We start from the raw sequence: 12518 nt of genomic DNA on the forward strand, positions 1-12518 counted from the left end.
TTTCAGAATGTACAACGAACACATTAGGATCACAATGTACTGTATGTCATGGTGTTAATGAAACATGCTATTTGTATCTGCCTGCTTATCCTAAACTGTGTTATCTATACTTACAAACAAAGGTTTGGGGTCAATATGGTTTTTATTCATCAAGAATGCCCTAAATTGATCAAAAGCGACGGTAAAGACTTTTACGTCATAACAGCAGATGTCGATTTCAAATAAATGCTGTTCTTTTGACCTTTCTATCCATCAAAATTATTAATCGGCACAACTGTTTTCATCATGATGTTTCTTGAGCAGCAAATCGATATATTAAAAGAACGATTTCTGAAGGATCATGTGACACTGAAGACTGGAGTAATGCTGCTGAAAATTCAGCTTTGCATCACACGAATAAATGACATTTCAAACTAGATTCGATTATAAAACGTAAATGCAGCCTTTGTGAGCAAAAGAGACTTTAGGAAACTCTTACTGACTTGAAACTTTTGAATAGTACACATATATGCACGCATAAAGCATTTATCAGATTGAATAATTGCACAGTATTTAAAGATGATGTCATCTCCCTGAGATCAGGTAACCGCATATTTCGACAGTGTTTGTCTAGTACGAGCTAAAATTCCTACCCATAAATCTTTGATGAGGTAAGACCACATGAATTTCTGTTGAGGGTATCTGCAATATTCATAACCCTTAATGTAAAATCTGCAGGCTTCCCAACTAACAGGATTTGACTCTTGTTTCACCTATTAGATTTTACTATCTTCACTACTAGTCTGGATCTGACTGACCTAAAGGCTAAATGAATCGAAAACAGATGAATAAAGAATTACATTTCAAACATGCAGAGTGACTACATACAATATTTATGCTATCAAAAAGTCATTAGTCACACCACAGGACCATTTAAGTGAACAACAAAAATGCTAAAAGATTAATAACAATAGAAATTCAAAATGTACAGATGACATTTTGAATAAATTATTCATATAAAGAATATTGTGTTTTTAATTGTCATAGTTTAAACATCAGAAATACAACTGGTTCACCGTTTTGATTATTGGACACTTCAACATAAAAAAAAACTAATAAAGCAATTAATACAACTAAATTAATAAAACAAAAAAGAAACACTTTCTCTTTTACGTCATCATTTCATCATTTTATTGGAGGATAACCCCTTGAGATGAAACATCTCATTTTCGAGGGGGTCCTTAAAATAACACCAAACACTTACGCATACTAAAGCTCTTCCACACAACCAACCAACCCCAACCTGTCCCACCTCTGTCCAAAGCATATCGCATAAAGAATATAGTGTGACATTAAGATATTACAAGAGAAAACCATTGACGAAACCACAAAAACAAACAAATATACCCTACATATACATACAAATACATACCTATATTACACTCATTTACATTGTAACCTAAAAAGCTGATGCTAAAAAAATCCCCCAAACACAGTAACAGCTGCTAAATTTATCTTTATGACAAAATCATGTAAGAGCTGTGATAATTAAAACAGTTCTAATACGCCTCTCCTAATTTCCTGGTGCATTACGCATAAACAGGTGAACATAAAAGTCTACACATCAAATCTTCACGCTCCACAATTCGCCTCTCCGCATGTATTTAATGCCGCTTTGATGATGTACACGAGAAACAAAAGGAAGGTTGGCTAAAAATAGCCCGTTTCAATGGAGAGAGAGAGAGCGGTCTGACAGCCGAAGAGATGAAGCAGTGCTGCCACTGAAATAGCCGGGTTGCCATGACGACCAGATTGATGCTCACAAGTGACAAAATGGAGTCAGTAGCAACAGACATCTTACTGCTGAACGTTCCCCACTGTCTCGACACACACGGCCCAGAAAAACAGCAACCTGGACTATGTGTGTTTACACATCCCTGAATTTCACATCAAATTCTCAAACTCAGTCTGGCGGAGTGCATTGTGTATGTATGTAGGTCGAATGCGCGGTTATAAGAAAGCAGACAGAACTAATGCTTTGGGTGAGAATTTTCACACTCCTGGGAAAAAAAAAAAAAAAACACACCGAAAAACTGCAAGCCATAATTAACTCTCTGTTCTCCCACACACATCCATCAACGTGAGCCTAGGAATAAGCTCCGGCGTCTGGGAAAGCAATCCTTCGTTCATGTGGGAGACACCTAGGGGGATTCGATTTAGGTGGGAAAATTCTCCCAGGTTTCAGACTGACAGGCGTGTGTCAGCGACCCCATCTCTGAGCGAACAGCTCGCAACTAAATTACCAGCAAATTGGAAAAAGAGGAAAGATCGATGGGAAATAGAAAATCAGGAATGTTGTTTGTGATAAGACAAGTGCTCCTCGAAAGTGATTTGGTCGAGGCTGGTACACTCAAACGGTAATTCAGATCCACCGCGGCCTGTTTAATAACACACACTACTTGAAGACACTAAAGCAGCTGTGTTACCAGGTCAGCCTGTGCTAACATGCCCGAAGCTTTCCAATAACAAGCCTCGGCTCTCTACGACAGGAGCAAAACAGCGTGACTGAGGCGAACAGCTTGAACTGTTCATATTTACACAGCTGTTCAGCGGTGACACCTCTTTCAACAACTGCTTTTTGCCTTAATTGGTTTTTAGAGCAAAAGCAAGTCTTCAATTCAATCCGGAGGAGTGACAGATTGGTTGAGTGATGGTGTCTAAAGGGAAAAAACATGCTTGGGGATAAATTACTGGTTTTGGAGTTTGAGAACATGAGGTTCTGGGCTGAGCTGATCATTGTTGCCTCCTAAACAGGAAACTAAAGGCAGGCGGTTTCTTGGTGGAGGCGAAGCACAATGGATTCCAAAGCCTGTAGCCATGGATGCAGCGAATGCAATTGGCAATTAGTGATAAGATATGAGACTTAACCAAAGAAAATAAGCCGCAAAATATGTGCTGAAGAAATCAGTTAAAATGCTGCGTCTACTTGCCAAAACAGTCAATGCGTATTATGAAGAAAAAAAAAATTAGATAGGCCTATAGATAAAAAAAAGACTTTGCATGTAATAATTTACTTAATGCAAAGGACTAATAACAGAAACAAAAAAGCAATAAATAAAGTTTCGATATTTAGATATACTGTCTTGCAAAAAATAAAATATAAAAGCATGCATCTAAATCGAGAAGGACATTAGCCAAGAAAGCTTTTAGATTCAACCACATGGAAAAATGATTTGGGAGAAAAAGACAGTTTTCTGCTGTTATGGATTATCATTAACTTTGATTAATCTAATTACCTCTGACTGATCTATTAACCTACATTACAATGATTTAAAAGAAGACGATATTTGTTTATATATATATATATAGAGAGAGAGAGAGAGAGAGAGAGAGAGAGAGAGAGAGAGAGAGAGAGAGAGAGAGAGAGAGAGAGTATAGAATAATAATATTTATATATAATCATATATATAAAAATTTAGGTCTGTTAGTGCGTGGTGCAAAAGCAAAAATTCAGTAGTGGCGCTACTGCCATCAAGTGGTTTCAACTTGAATGTCATCATAATACCAGTCTAGGACTGATTTAAAAAACAAAACAAAAAAAAACTAATAAACAATTCATTCAAATAATCATTTCAGATGTCTGCTTTGATAGGGTCATGAATCAAAAGAAATAAAAAAGAAAGTAAAATGAACCCACACAATCTGGGCCTTGAAGCAAAACCAAATAAATCAGATTTCTGCCATTAATAATGACCGTACTGCTTCCTGCCAATAAACTATCACAGAGAAAATGATGCATGAGAAAAACCAACCTTTGTTTTTGAGAGAGGATCTTTGAGGTTTGACAGTGCTTGTTGATGATGTCCAGTGGGTGGGTTTAGGAATGACCTTCCGTGGTGCGGGGGTGTCCAGGGGGCTTATATGCACACCTGCTTGTTTCTCTCGGCGCACATCCTTTGAGACTGCAAGAGAAATAAATCAATGTAGAATGATAACATCACAATAACATCAGCACCCTTTGTAATTCGAAATATATCCAAATATTCAGTTGCCCCATATTTAATTAAGCTGCCATTAAATGTACTTGCATTGTATAACAGAAATATGAAAACAACAAAATATCATGAGCACACTTTTTAAACAAAAAAGTTTGTTGCGTTTCAAACCATTTGATATGAAGACAAAAAAAAGTATTGAACACTCTATGGCTGTCAAACATGTGGTTATTCTGTTAAGACACCTTTGTGAACTTGAGGGGAACTGACGTCATGTGTCTTGAAGGTCTCCTAAAATAGGTTTTATGCTTTATTTTTAAGACATAGTTTACATTGTTGCAGCACCTCTCTTCCTGGTCTCTAATTAACACTCTGTTTAGTTCCTGTCTCCATAAAGCCTCTCCTTGCAAAAAGTGCAATGTGCTCTGATTGGTCAGCAGGACAAGCAGTGTGTTGTGATTGGTCAACCACTTCAATTAAAATAGACCCACATCATCACCCTTCAACATACCTAAAGATTGGCATGGGGTACTTTCCATAAGATCATCTTTCGATGCAAATCAAACCAGCTATTAGGCTAACTGAAGTAAAACCATACCAATCTCTAGGCATGGTGAAGGGTGATGATGTGGGGATATTTTAATTCCAAAGGCCAAGGGAACTTTATCAGGATGCATATTATCCTGGATCCATGAAATAACTGGCCTTTAAAAATAAAAATCTGCCTGACTCTATGGGAATTTAACATAGGGGTGTCCTGACTTATGCACCCTGTATTTTAAGGAAGAACATTTATTTATTTATGATACATTATTCATTCACAAAGAAAATTGGTGTCCTTAAAAGTTTTGATTTTTCCTAATTTTTTTAATTAAGGCATTAAGATACATATCCAAGAGATTATTTTTTATTCCTCTTTTTAGGCAACTTTAGCATGGGTGTCCACTGTACCACAACTCACCGAAGCCTGGGCTTCTAGCAGAGGTTTGATCAGGGGAAAAGAGCCTGATGCTGCGACTCCCAGAGATCTGAACTGGCAGAGAGTCTGTCTGGGTGATTCCAGAGGAGTCTGGGTTAGCACGAGCTGCTACGACATCCAGAGCCGAGCCCAAGAGACGATTCTAAAGACAGAGGAGAGAGCGCCTGTGAGCTGCGCCATTGGAGAAAGTAATGCACAAAATTGACAAACACAACCAATTATGAAGCAAATCTGAAACCTTCCAGATCTCTGAAATGAAGATGCTATACAGCAACATGTGACTGCTTAAAACAGATGTCTGGAATGAAGTCTTTTTTTCAATCTACTATGTACTCTGTTCAGTATTTGGTACTCTTGATGAACAACAGTGGAAAACTATACTTCTATACTGAGGTCAGCATATCATAACTGAGGATGTTTACAGTAGCAAATATATTGGTAACACTTTACAATAAGGTTCATTAGTTAACATTAGTTAACTACATTAGTTAACCTGTACAATATGTGAACAATACTTCTTCAGCATTTATTAATCTTAGTTAATATTAATTCCAACATTTACTAATACGTTATTAAAATCAAAGGTTGTATTAGTTAACATTAGTTAATGGACTGTGAACTAGCATGAACGCACAATGAACAGCTCTATTTGTATTAATTAACATTAACAAAGATTAATAAACACTGTAACTAATGCATTGCTCATCGTTAGTTCATGTTAGTTAATGCATTTACTAATGTTAAGAACCTTATTGTAAAGTGTTACCAATATATTTAATTCATAGGTTAAGGAGGGTGGGAAACATGAAAACTAGATTATGAAAGTTTTTGGTACAATAAACCTTGCATAACATTAAAAGTAGACTTAAAAAATAAAAAAGTAAAAATATAATACTAAAATAAAATGAAATGAAATAATAAAAAACAGAACAAAAAAAACTAAAAAAAACTAAAAAACTAAACTTAAAACTAAAAACAAAACAAACAAAATAAAACAAACATAAAATAATCAAATTAAATAAAAACAAGACAAAACAATACAGAATTAAAATAAAACAAATGTAAAAAACAGAATAAGACAAAAAGTAAGAAGTAAAAACAAACTAGAAAATAACATTTAAAAAAAAAAAAAAAAAAGGGCAGATTCTGCATCTCCAGATGTGAACAGAGATCTTGCCTTCTTTACCTGCAGTTGAATCTGCTGACACTGAATTGTCTCCAGATGTTGCAGTCTCTGCTGGATCAGAATGTTAAGTTGCTCTTCCAGATGGGCCGCTCTCCCAGCAGAAGTGTTCTCAGTCCTGACACTGCCCTCTGCTGCCTGCAACCTCCTCAGCTCGGCAGTTACCAGTGCGATCTGAGCCTCCATCTCTCTCTGAGCCTGATGGGCCAAACAAAGACAGGTTAAGGAGACTGTTATGTTGAATTGTGAATTTAAGAATGTTATAATGCTATATGAATCCTTCTTAGGTCTACCTTGATAAGTGGCGCTGTGGCAGCAGTAGTAGCAGCTGTTATAGCTGACACACTTGCAGAAGTCCCAGGATCTCCTAATGGAAAAGCAGGATCTGACTGGCCTCTTGGAGGCTGAGATCTGTCTTGGTCCAACACTTGTACTGTCACATTTCGTCTTAAAGGGGCGCTTTGGGATCTGAAAGAGAGTGAAATATCCACGTGTGCAAAATGACCTTAGTTTGATTATTGGAGCGACTTAATGGAAGCAGACGTTACCTCTTCCTGAGGGCTGCAGATACTGCTCCTCTCCCATCAGCAGAGTACGTAGAAATCTGTACATCTCCACCTGTGGTGTTCACAAAGGTCAAATCAATTTGCAATGGTGGCATTCAGCTCTTGAAAAAGTTTATAATACAAAAAAATATATAATAGGCATATATAACATGGTACTAATATATGCCAATATAACATAATATATAAGGGGTTTTCACATTTTTCCATGGTAAAATTTAGAAGAAAAACTATAACAATAAAAAAATGAATAATATAAGAAAAATATTATTTTTAAAATAAATAATTTATTTAAATAATTAAATAAATTAAATAAATAATGTATAACTTAAAAAATTAAATAAAATAAATTATAATTAAATTATAATTAAATAAATAATAAATAACTTAAATAATTTTCAAATTATATATATATATATATATATATATTAACAGTATAAAGTCTTTAAACAAGAAACTAGCCTATATAGATGCTTTTTAAATTATGATCATATTTGGGGGATCATTGGCATCTAAAAGATTAGAAATCCCTGAATAATAATATAATATAATAATATAATATACCTTTTGACTTTAAGTTTCCTGTCTGCATGACTGTAGTTTGAGCTTCACCTTTCTCTTTCCTGGAGGCCTATGTGACAGACACTTTTATTAATTAACATAAACAATTACAAAATATTTTTATTCAATTTAAGTTTAGACTGATTAAAAACAAACATAAGTAAACCAAAGTAAACAAAGTCTCACTTTGTCAAAAAGGTTAGCAAATGTATTTGACGGTCCAACAGCCTGCTGTTCATCTGGTCCAGCTGAGTTCAGATAAATATGAATTTATTCTTTTGATCATTTAATTGATCACTTAAAATTGATAATCAATTGAACTAAAATAAGTCTGATAGTGTTACCTGTATCTTCAGCTGAAAGGATATTCACAGGGAGGACAGATGGGATTTCTCTCTCATCCACAGAATGAACATGTTCAGAGTCTGTCAGTCTCCTGATGTGAATATTAACTTTATTATGACTCATATGCTGTTTTTCCTCTCTGCTGGCACCCAAAGCAGCTCTGGTTGACTGAATTAAAACATCTGCTGCATCAGAACTAGACGTAGAGTCGTTTAAATGTGTGTTATTGATCACAGACACACAAGAATCCATTTCCACTTTTACATCTGTAACGTTAATAAGACAGTCCAAACAGAGGTGTCGGTTGTCTTCAGACGGTTAATAATAATATTGTGGGGCTCCATTAAAGCGTCAACAACAGTCTTACCGTAAGAGTGACGTCAACATAACGATTAGTGCACGTTTCCCAGAGATATTCACAGATGACACACGTCAATCACTCTGACGTTCATCAGTAATGTAGCTATTGTTTTTAAATTTCCCGCCGCAAGTGATCTTTTAAAGGATCAGTTTTGAACAGCCTCTCTCTTATTTCTGTTATTTTAGTCACGTCTACATTATAGTATATTACCGTAATATCCAAAGGGTGTTTTTTCCCCCGGTTCACTTCAAACGCCAGTTCAAAGTCCAGTTATTTTCACAGCGTCGGTAGTTGCTGACAACAAAAACTCTCAACTTCACAACAACTGTGATCTTGAAAGGAAACAGCGGCGTGACGTTAACACAGATTTCAAAATAAAGGGTTGTCTTCTCTTTGTTTTGGTCAATGGTTTTGGTCTAAGAAGTCACACTGCTGCCCCCATTGGGTCGTTATCAGAATATATTTACCTGTTTTACTATTAAGGTTGTAAGATACAAAACTTAAATATAAAAACAGGGGATGGTTGTCTTTGTTTACCACAGACCAAAGACAAACTATTTAAAAAAAAAATCATCACCATCATAATACACCTCCAAATACACACCTTAAGGGCTTTTTTGATGCATGTTTTTTTTTTTTTTTTTTTATTCATAGGGACTCTTATTTGTTCCGGAAGTGCCGATTCCGTTCTCTTCTCTCACATGTCCTTCAGCTCTGACTGCCTGACAGCAAAGGTATCCGCTTTACTGTTTTTTACGTCCCTTGCTAAATCTAAATCTTATTTACTATAAAGCTATTATTAATTTATTTATTTTGAAAGGCATTTTTCGCATAGCCTGTGTTATAAATGTACATGTGAGATGATGCTAAAGGCTAATCTAGCCACTCATCATCATCATTGGTCATAAGAGAACTTATATTTTGTGCGCTGTCAGTGAGAACAGGTCTACTGTTTTAAATGCTCTTAGTGTGACTAATTTTATTCAATTTCCTTCACAGCATCCCACTGTATTGTAACTATGGCAGCTCAGGTTACTGAATCAGACCAGATCAAACAGGCAAGAGGAACCTTACATACCATACACTTATATTGTCTATTGTAGTTCTGAAATCATCCAGTAACCCGTTTAGCTGATCATCTTTGTATTTTGCAGTTCAAAGAATTCCTGGGAACCTACAATAAACTGACAGAAAACTGTTTCATGGACTGTGTTAAAGATTTCACAACAAGAGAGGTCAAGCCAGAGGAGGTAAGTTATGTGATTTTAAGTTTAATTTAATATCCTTTAAAATAAATGTTAAGCTATTATTAAACAGGGTTACAATTTATTTTTAAGGTGACATACATTTGTATTGAGTAATATTAGTCAACTACATGTACTCAGAGATGGACAGTATTTTAATTACCTATATTTGAAAAAATAATTTTATCACTTTTGAGTATTTTGTATTTTCCTTAGCAAAAATAAATGAAATTGTAATTAAATACTTTGAGAGACTATAATTTGTATTTAAAATACGTATTTAAATATATCATCTTATTTCGCATATATTAACTTTCATAACCAGGCTTAAAGGAGTAGTTCACTTTTAAAAAACTTTAGCTGATAATTTCCTCACCCCCATTTCATCTAAGAAGTCCACGTCTTTCTTTCTTCAGTCAAAAAGAAATTAAGATTTTTGATGAAAACATTACAGGATTTTCTCCATATAATGGACTTCAATGGGAACCAAACGGTTCAAGGTCCAAATAAGAGTTTCAGTGCAGCTTCAAAGGACTTTAAACGACACCAGACGATGAATAAGGATCTTATCTAGGACCCTTCGAGCCATGACTCGAAAAAAGATTTGTTCATTTTGATGAACGAGTTTGAACAGGAGAGTCACGAACGCTCATCACAGAACAGAGCAAGGAGAGCATTTGTGTTTATAAAACTTAAACTTTGTTATTTATTTATGAAATGAGCGATTGTTTCTCTAGATAAAACCCTTATTCATCGTCTGGTGTCGTTTAAAGTCCTTTGAAGCTGCACTGAAACTCTCATTTGGACCTTGAACCGTTTGGTTCCCACTGAAGTCCATTATATGGAGAAAAAGCCTGGAATGTTTTCATCAAAAACCTTAATTTCTTTTCGACTGAAGAAAGAAAGACATGGACATCTTGGATGACATGGGGGTGAGTAAATTATCAGCAAGTTTTTTTTTAAAAAGTGAAATACTGCTTTAAGTAAAGAAGCTGCTTTTGTGCTCAGTCAATTTTGCATAATTTACTGTTATTACTAGAGTAAGTACATTAAGTAACGCGTAGCCGTCACCTTAAAATAAAGCGTCATCTTAAACAGTACCATTAACTTGATTTGAACGCAACTTTTCTTCCCAGACCTCATGTTCTGAGAGCTGCTTACAAAAGTACCTGAAGATGACGCAGAGGATCTCCATGCGCTTCCAGGAATATCACATCCAGCAGAACGAAGCTTTGGCTGCCAAAGCCGGCTTGTTAGGACCGCGATAGTCAACCTCTGCTGGACTGAACCCCACAGCACTATTCCAGCGTGGAGCAGGGCCCTCCAAACTGGAGCAGCAGGACACGGGACTCAGGCACTGGAAATAGTGCGAGTAGCCCTCATGTCTTCCGGCTCTTCGGATTGCTGGATTGTTGGGATTTTTGGTTTCCAAAAAAGGACAGACATGTTCATTTTGACTGTACAACGTGAAAGGTCTTTCTTGTTTTATGTTAGAATAATGCAAAACGAAATGTTAGTCAACTCTAATATTCAGTTTTGTTCATGCATAATTTATCTACTGAAATAAAAACAAAATGTTTAACAAGGATGAGTTCTGAATCTCTATTAGTGTGGCGAATATCACAAAACATCCCCAGGTCATAGTTCACCCCAAATTCTAAATAAATAGATTTTTGCTTGAAGAAATTATTTTGCTTTTGATTATACAGTTGCTGTGTATAACGCATATATATATATATATATAATCTAACTAAATATTGACTTGATTTGTGAAAATTATTAGCGTCAATATATTACTTGTCAATTATATGAGTGTATTTCTGCCAAATAAAGGGTGGTGAAAGGGTCTTGTTTTTGTGAGTGTTCAACCAGTTAACCCTCTGGGCTTCTTCGGTCAAAAATGACCGAAAACTGTTACGTTTTGAAATGTTAATTTTTTTTGCTACATCGGATGGGGCTGAAACTTGGTGACTTTTGTTGTATTACCTATATGAACACACAAAAAAATCAAGGAGATTATTCTGATTTGTTAAAGGGTCGTAAAAAAAAAGTCACACTTAGCTTCCTCCCGGTTAAAAATGACCGACATAGGAAATGAATGGGAAATACGAAAAAACAGGAAAACTCAGAGAAACTTTTGGTGGTACAAGCTACAGATCAGCAACTGTGCAGAAAAAAAAGTGTACAGCAATGAAGGGGTGACACTCTTGAACCTCAAGAGTGCAAATAAGACCCCCCCCCACACACACACACACACAAACACACACACATACACAGAAAAACTGGCAAGACTGTAACAGTAAATTTGTAGAATATGCAAAATAAAATCTTACTCAAATGCGCGCGCGCACACACACAGAGAGAGAGAGAGAGAGAGATTCACTGGTAAGACTGCAACAGCAAATTTTGAGAATATGCAAAAATACAAAAAAAAAAATACAAAAGAGATTCGCTCAAATGCGTGCACACACACACACACACACAGAGAGAGCGAGAAAATTAACTTAATTAGTATTATTTTATGTTTATTCCTGTTTGAACATTATTGCTGTTCCCTTATGAAGTTTTTATTACTTATTGAATAAAAAATTAATAAAAAAAAATACCAATTTATTGCAAAATGTCTGTAAAGTGTTTTGAATTATCACTAACCATCCCTTCTTTTGTTCAATTATTTGAATTATCAAATACTGAGTAACAAAAATGTTTGCATTGTGTTCCCTTTCTAACCAAATGCTATTGTTTGATTGTAATCATACTGCAAAACCTGATACTTATCTAAAAAGAATAAGTATAGAAATAAGAGAAAGAGAAATAAGAAGAAATCATGTCTAAAACAACAGAAATCAAAAAGCCTCCCTATGTATTTATATAGGAAGCTATAGGCAGCCTACAGGCTGTACAGGACATTGCACACATGTAACTATTTTTTACAGCCACAAGGTGGCGCTCTTCTATTTGAACATTTTTTTTTATAAAGCTGGCACTCTATTTTGACGTGAATTGTTGCATTTATAAAAATAAAAATAAATATAAAATAAATAAAAAAATCAATTATAATGGAAAAAATAGCTCTTAAAAATTATATAATTAATGCAAAATATCATAGAAAACTCTGACAATTCTAAATAATAATCAGAAAATATTATAGAACAAAAATATATTTGAACGGTTATCCTGGGAAAAAGTAAAATTTTAAGGCTTCGTCCGTTTGACCGGGAGGAAGCTAAGTGTAACCCATTTACGAAGAAGCCCAGAGGGTTAATAAAAAAGGAAAACATATTTCTGAATATTTCAAAACTTTATTA

The 12518-nt window shown here is 35.1% G+C and overlaps 2 protein-coding genes across 8 annotated transcripts in view; one reads left to right on the forward strand and one right to left on the reverse strand.

Annotated features, from left to right (window-relative positions):
• kiaa0586 (KIAA0586 ortholog) overlaps positions 1-8313 on the reverse strand; it is a 135378-nt gene extending 127065 nt beyond the window's left edge. For 2 of the 7 annotated variants that reach the window (XM_039673539.2, XM_089120180.1), the window contains exons 1-8: positions 7605-8308; positions 7447-7508; positions 7264-7330; positions 6685-6754; positions 6430-6604; positions 6140-6334; positions 4936-5095; positions 3792-3941 (exon numbers count right to left, since the gene is read on the reverse strand). In XM_039673539.2, coding sequence (XP_039529473.2) covers positions 3792-3941; positions 4936-5095; positions 6140-6334; positions 6430-6604; positions 6685-6754; positions 7264-7330; positions 7447-7508; positions 7605-7857 — 1132 coding nt within the window. In that variant the 5' untranslated portion in view covers positions 7858-8308. Of the gene's footprint in view, positions 1-3791; positions 3942-4935; positions 5096-6139; positions 6335-6429; positions 6605-6684; positions 6755-7263; positions 7331-7446; positions 7509-7604 lie in introns of all 7 variants that reach the window. The other 5 variants (XM_039673555.2, XM_039673547.2, XM_039673529.2 and 2 more) reach the window with 5 other exon arrangements.
• Positions 8314-8606: 293 nt separating this feature from the next.
• Positions 8607-10798, forward strand: timm9 (translocase of inner mitochondrial membrane 9 homolog). The gene is made up of 4 exons (XM_039673588.2): positions 8607-8700; positions 8966-9024; positions 9121-9216; positions 10347-10798. Exons 2-4 carry the CDS (start codon positions 8986-8988, stop codon positions 10476-10478), a joined length of 267 nt encoding a protein of 88 aa, XP_039529522.1. The 5' UTR covers positions 8607-8700; positions 8966-8985; the 3' UTR covers positions 10479-10798.
• The last annotated feature ends 1720 nt before the right edge of the window (positions 10799-12518 follow it).

Source organism: Pimephales promelas, chromosome 15 (assembly GCF_988280905.1).
Source record: "Pimephales promelas chromosome 15, fPimPro1.hap1.1, whole genome shotgun sequence".
NCBI lineage: Eukaryota > Metazoa > Chordata > Actinopteri > Cypriniformes > Leuciscidae > Pimephales > Pimephales promelas.

Bases quoted from the DNA above. Each gene is read 5' to 3' on its own strand.
- timm9 (XM_039673588.2), top strand. From the start codon at position 8,986: ATGGCAGCTCAGGTTACTGAATCAGACCAGATCAAACAG. The intron at 9,025-9,120 runs GCAAGAGGAACC...TGTATTTTGCAG, and splicing joins AATCAGACCAGATCAAACAG to TTCAAAGAATTCCTGGGAAC. The intron at 9,217-10,346 runs GTAAGTTATGTG...TTTTCTTCCCAG, and splicing joins GAGAGGTCAAGCCAGAGGAG to ACCTCATGTTCTGAGAGCTG.